The sequence below is a fragment of the Raphanus sativus genome, unplaced genomic scaffold, assembly GCF_000801105.2.
Source record: "Raphanus sativus cultivar WK10039 unplaced genomic scaffold, ASM80110v3 Scaffold1020, whole genome shotgun sequence".
In the NCBI taxonomy this organism is placed as follows: Eukaryota; Viridiplantae; Streptophyta; class Magnoliopsida; order Brassicales; family Brassicaceae; genus Raphanus; species Raphanus sativus.
In genome coordinates, this window is record NW_026616334.1 from 17,273 (window position 1) to 24,040 (window position 6,768).

Below are 6,768 nucleotides of genomic sequence, written 5' to 3' on the forward strand. Positions count from 1 at the left end.
TTTTTATATCCCCTTAATTTTCTTAAATATTACAACTGTGCCACTCCTATATTAATGGTAATCATCATATTTTTATTTAACTAGAATCAGCACCATTAAATTGTTTCAAGAGATTTTGTTCCTAATTAATAGAAAACTAAATTTATCCATAAATGCTTCAGTTATTAAAGAAAAAAAATATGGTTCTGTTCGTACGTGATAAACTGATCTACTTAAAAATCAATTAGTTCTAATTTAAAATATTTTTTTAATAAACTATATAACAACTATTTAAAAGTTTACAACTAATTGAATAACTACTAAAATGTCGTTTTATTCATAATATTTAAATAGTTGTAAATCAATAAAATAATTTATTCATTAATCAATATAATTTTATAATTACTAATAAATTATATTATTCAAAAAACTGGATTGCCCGATTACTTTTTCATAAATATTTCAAAGTATCCAAATTTCTCAAAAAATATAATCATCTGAATATTTTTATCAGAATTATCTTATATTTTATTAAAAATTTAAAAAATCCATTTTCACTCAAATTATTCGAAATTATCCGAAAAATATAAACCAAACCAAATATATTTGAAATTTTATCGGGTTTCTAGCATTTTTATTCGAATCAAATCAAAAACTAAAAACCAAACCCTATTTAATAAACAATCGATTGGTTTCTATATCTCTTAAATCAAAGAGCTAAAAATCATAATCAAACCAAAATTAAACCGAAAAACTATAACCGGATCGAAAATCAAACGTCCAAACTAACCTGAACATATTAGTTAATAAATTAACATGTTAATAATTTTATCAAAAATAATCCGCGTTTTGTAAGCGCGGGTCAAAATCTAGTATATATTTATAACTGGTTTCTTTTGTTTCATGATTAAGAAAAATAACTTAGACAATTTAACATTAACACGACAAGTTTGTTATGAAATGTCCATGAATCGGATTGGTTTCTATAAACCAAACAATATAAATTCAAAATCTATTATAGTAAAACAAGATTGTGATTTATTGATAAATGTTATGTCAAACTATTTAAAAAATATATTCTATGTAAATAATTACGAAAACAAAAATATAACTAAAAGATACAAATAAAAAATTTAAATTTAAATAAAAATATATGTCCTTTGAAAGGCAAATCAGAATCTAGTTTTACTCTTTAATCTATATGATCTCTTGTAAAAAGTACTAGTGCAGTAACTTATTAATAAAAGTAATTAGTCAAGGAAAAGTTTGATTTCAGACAAGAAGACACAAGTTAGAAATGATGTGGCGAATGTCTATTGCACCAGAATCAACGTGATCGGAGTGGTGAGAGCCTGAGAAGTGGGCTCAAGCTTCCGATGATAAAGTGAGACTGCTTTTTGTTGCTTTCCTTTTGTTTCCTTTTTTTTTTCTTCCTTTTGTTTCCTTCTTTCTTTATCACTTCTCAGTTTTTTTTTTTTTTGAGAACTGGTGTCACTTCTCTGTTCTTCCGACTCCTACTATATTATTTCCCTAAAACTAATTAAATCCCCAATTGAAGAACAAAGCAATAGTGAGAAACTATGGATAATGGAACTATGAAAATATAAATGTCAAGAGTTGATGCCACGAAGCAATTTTAAGAACTATCAATAAAAAAATTTTAGGTTCGTATTTTCTAATGAAAAAGGATTGTGTTTCTTTTTGTTACTATTCTTATGGTCTAGTAGAATATTTGAATAGCATGTGATTATATAAAACGGTGAATAATAAAATTACTCCGTATTGTCATTGTATAAGATTACGAATCACATCTAGTAGTATTTCAAAACAGTCGGTTTTTTTTTCTCAAAACATATCAATTCAAGTTCAAAAAAAAAACATATCAATTCACCAATTTCTAATTATAATTTTATTTTAGGAATGATCATATCATATAATAAACAAACGCAAAATATTTAAGATATAGTGGTCATGTTATATTTTTTAAATGACTTATTCCAAACAAATATTAAAACCATAATATCAAACTGATAGTGTCTATAAAAAAACTGATAATGTCTATATAAACCATGTATTATATACTGATCAGTGTCATCTGATCATTTATGCTAATAGTCCAACGGCTTAATTAGTCAAACAATTAACTCAGAAATCGATTTGGTTAAGATGTCCACAAATCTGGTCTACAAAGGGTTCGTAAGACCATTAATATAGTCATATAGATTCCATAATTAGTTATAATTTTCATATACTATATGGAAAGAAATATATACATCTTTTCTCAAAAAAAAAAGAAATATATACATCTATGAAAATGAAATATGGATGATTAGTTTGCCATCAAACCTAAAAGATGATTGGGTAAAATGTGTTACACGTCCATAACATTGTGACTCAATTATTTGATGGAAGATAGAGATACACAAAATTACATTGTATAGAGACACTATGATCTTAGAAATCCAGAGGGTGAGGGGACACTGGCATGAGTTCCTTCGTGGGTTTGGCTTTATAGATTTCACTCTTTCTATCTGTCTCTTTCCGTCTTAGAATTTTCTGAAGTTCTCTAGAATTTGATATCAGCCTTAGAATAATAGTGAACATGTCACATAATCGTTTTCTTAAAAGGAATTTACGAGTGGATCAAAACAATTTGAAGTGCATTTTGTTTTCGTCAAGAAACCATTGCACAATAAGAGGTTACAAATAAAAACCACAAATTTCTTATTTAGTTTTCAAAGAACTAAGATAATAAAATATACGATGCTAACTATCTAATATTTAGAAATAAACTTAACACTATATTCCACTCGCACAAACCCATTACAACCCCTGATAATGGCTTCTTGTTTTTCTTTCTTGAGAATTGATAATGGCAATATTTGCATGCACTTGGTTAGAAAAATAAGCCAGCATACATTACATATATATCTCATATGATCAGAAGAAGAAGAAGAAAAAGGACAAACTCGACGAAAAATAACACAAATAAACAAGATGTGTGGAAGCCTCAGTATCTTCGCGTCTACATAGTAACCACTCAATGACAAAACAAGTACTTTTCTAGGGCTTCAACGTAATTCTTTTCTCCTTTTATAGATAGTCGAATTATGGTTAAAAAGAGATTTGAGACTTTATGATCATACGAAGTGCCGTTTATATGAACTGTTATCAAAGCCGTGACGTTCTCTCCGATACAAAATCATTATAATATAATACTAGTTAAGCGTTTTTATAATATTAATAAACTAAAATACAAATCAAATACACACGTAAGAATATTTCGTTGGACCTGGATCGTTTGCATGGGGATATGAGCCCTACATTGCGAGCTGTATAAAGAAGAGTGCGAACTGAACAGAAGTTAACCAAACAAAAAAAAAAACTTTCTTCTTCTTCTTCTTCTTCATTATTCTATTTAAAGAAGTGAATCTGAACGAAGAACTAAGACAGTCAATTTTGGAACTTGAACCATTAAATTCATCAAACAAATATATTCAAAGATCTTATTCTTGAATTCTTGCTTGTATTACGCTTCTTGATTCACCAAGAACCCGAGTTATTTCATTTCCTTTTAACCTTTTCCTTTTCTTGTTCTTCGCCGGGGTCATTAAGACATGAAGGTCCGTTTCACCACTCATGTTCATTCATTTCCGAGATGTGTCTGAAAATGAACACATGTACTCATAAACGTTTTTTTTCTTTTTCAGTTCTTCGGATGGATGCAGAACAAACTACATGGGAAACAAGGGAACACTAATAGACCAAGCATATCCTCTGCTTCTTCTCGTAAGTTAAAGATCATACACATTAGATTATATTGTCTACGAAACAATTTTTTTTTTATTTACCAAAGTTGTTGTCTACTTGGAATATGTGCAAAGCAACCCCTTGTAGTTAATAGGCTCTCTTATCATATTTTTTTGTCTTATGTTTGTAAATCACAGATCAACCACGAGAGGAGTTTAGCGACTGGCCTCACGGATTACTTGCGATTGGAACTTTCGGTAGTGTGTCCAAAGATCATACACCAATACAAGTTGTTCAAGAAGTGATTCAAGAGGAGAATCCCTCTAACGTGCACGTGGAAGGTCAAGCGCAAGATAGAGATCAAGATCTTTCTTTCTCCGGTGATCTTGAGGAGTTTACTCCCGAGGAAGTTGGGAAACTGCAAAAGGAACTGACCAAGCTCTTGACAAGAAAGAACAAGAAGAGGAAGTCAGATGTGAACAGAGAACTTGCGAATCTTCCTTTGGATAGATTCTTGAATTGTCCTTCGAGTCTTGAAGTCGATAGACGAATCAGCAACGCGCTCTCTGGTGGTGGAGATTCTGATGAGAACGAAGACATTGAGCGTACCATCAGTGTTATCTTGGGAAGATGCAAAGCTATATCTACAGAGAGTACCAATAAAAAGAATAAGAGTAAGAGAGATTTGAGCAAAACCTCTGTTTCTTATCTCCTCAAGAAGATGTTTGTATGTTCAGAGGGGTTCTCTCCTCTTCCTAATCCTAGCTTGAGAGACACGTTTCAAGAATCTAGAATGGAAAAGGTACTACTAAAGTTCATAACACGATTTAGAATACTAATTAAAGTATTTTCTACATCATTTGGCTTATTATTTACACGATATATATATGCAGCTACTGAGGGTGATGCTACACAAGAAGGTTAATGCTCAAGCTTCCTCGAAGCAAACATCAACAAAGAAATACGTGCAAGATAAGCAACAGCTTTCATTAAAGAACGAGGAAGAAGAAGGAAGAAATAGTGGCGATGGGAGCAAATGGGTCAAAACAGATTCTGATTGTGAGTTTCCGATCTTTTGGTTTGTTAGATTTTTATTTTAATAATGTTCATGAACTGATTCGATCTTCCTCTTCCTTTTGGTTGCAGTCATTGTTCTTGAGATCTGATCCCAGTTTTGCCTTTCTCATGTTCTTACAAGAAAGTAAAGGTAATAATTAGCCTACTCATTAAGTATTTATTTCATTAGTTCTGCTTATTTAGTCCTGAATCTGATATTGGATTTTATGTCTTTCCAGATAAAGAATCTTCAGTGCTATCAAGACAAAGACAATTCAAAAAAGAAGTGATAAATCAACTTTCTTTTTCTTTCAGATGAAAGTTTTTGGTATCTATCAGTAGAGCCTATGAGTTTCTTCTGTTTTTGCATGCTTGAGTCCATAAAAACCAAACATGTTCTGGAAACTAAAACATTAGAATACAGTTCATGAGATATTTATATCCCCCTACATGTATGTATGTATATAAAGAGAGAATTGTATAAATGCATATATGTACTTAGTTGTGTATTTTCAGGTGGATAACCTTAGCTTATATAAAGACATCCTTTTTTTCTTTACACTATGTTCTGTTCTCTCATTCTTCGGTCACTTTACATGCTTTTTCTATGCTCTTCTTGTAACACAGACAAGACAACTACATATATATTTCTTTCTCAAAGAAAACCCCTACATATTTTCGCTTTCAAAAAGAAAACTACATATATTTAGATTAATAAAAACGGTTTCTCTAAGCCTTGTTATTATTATTTTTTGAATTATTACCAATTTTTTAATTTCTTTTATAATGTTATTAGATGTTATGTTTTTCTTAAAGTCGCATTTATATATTAACACAAGTAATTATATACATTTATTAAATCCCTTAAGAGATAATATTCAAGTGAGTTAGACATATTCGTTTTTGCATGAGAAGCTGCATCTCTATGCAAATACTCAAAGTCTCAAATGTTATTCATTTAAACATTATTGGATCAACATTTGTAAAACCATTCTTCATGTCAAAATAAGACCGTTAACTTCTCACTGGCCGTGCACAAGAAAAAAAACTTCTCACTGGACTACTTTAAACAGTTAGAAGGCCCAAAGAAAGGCCTATTAGAAGAATATATCGTCGGCTTAATGCTTTGAGTAGCATAGAGGCTTCACTAGTCAAGTTGGGTGTATACAGAAAGTTCACACATTCTTTGGCTGTAGCCAGTTTGGTTTCCGTTGGTTGGATATGCTACGAGGTAACTTGTCTCTCAATCCAAGTAGTTCGAGAATAAGATATGTACTAATGTTTGTGTTTACGCATGGCAGCTTTATTTCAAGTCTAAGGGTGTTTACAACAAGCATTGGCAAAACGTTTGGATCATCCCTGCCTTTTGGCGACTACTCTTCTTCTCAATTCTACTTGTTATATGTACTCTCTGAACTCCATCCCAGAACTCGACTAGGTAAGCAAATAGCATTGTCTTCTTGTAGGTATGTCATATGTGTTCTCTGGATCATCTGGTGATTCAAGAGGGGAGTTTAAGAAGGAGCATTACATACTAACCCTCATTAAACCATCTCCGCTTCCTTCTCAACAAGTCAATAACATCTCAGAAACCAAATCTTTACAAGCTGACAAAGATTTGGAGGAAGACAAAAGGAATAGATTTGTGGGACAGTAGTCACAATTGATCTTCTACTTACACGTCTTTACTTTTATGGACACCTCAAATTTTACTACATATATTCGCATAGGTCACGTTTGTAGAATACAGAGGTCAGAGACCAAAGCAGCCTTTGTCTTTAGTGTTATAGTGTTAGTTTGTGTCCCATGTTTTTTGTCTTAATGTAATGTAAATCTAAGTTTCATTTTTTACTTGAGCTAGGTTTTGTCTTGTAACCTATTCTTTGGTCTGCGAAGGACATGAATGGATAAAAACCAAAACTAACAATAGCAGATAAGCGTACAAAGGGAATATGACATTGACACAATAAGTTTCATCATATG

The 6,768-nt window shown here is 31.2% G+C and overlaps 1 protein-coding gene across 1 annotated transcript; it reads left to right on the top strand.

Moving 5' to 3' along the window:
* The first annotated feature begins 3,363 nt into the window (after positions 1-3,363).
* On the top strand, positions 3,364-5,342 carry LOC108816531 (protein LAZY 4-like). Its single transcript, XM_018589103.2, has 6 exons — positions 3,364-3,602; positions 3,690-3,768; positions 3,927-4,531; positions 4,623-4,788; positions 4,876-4,936; positions 5,025-5,342. The coding sequence occupies exons 1-5, from the start codon at positions 3,597-3,599 to the stop codon at positions 4,893-4,895; spliced, it is 876 nt and encodes a 291-aa protein (XP_018444605.1). The 5' UTR covers positions 3,364-3,596; the 3' UTR covers positions 4,896-4,936; positions 5,025-5,342.
* Positions 5,343-6,768: the final 1,426 nt, after the last annotated feature.

Excerpts from the sequence above, each read along its gene's own strand:
- LOC108816531 (XM_018589103.2), top strand. Across the intron at positions 3,769-3,926 it reads CATATCCTCTGCTTCTTCTC|ATCAACCACGAGAGGAGTTT; the intron begins GTAAGTTAAAGA and ends TGTAAATCACAG. Across the intron at positions 4,532-4,622 it reads AAGAATCTAGAATGGAAAAG|CTACTGAGGGTGATGCTACA; the intron begins GTACTACTAAAG and ends ATATATATGCAG.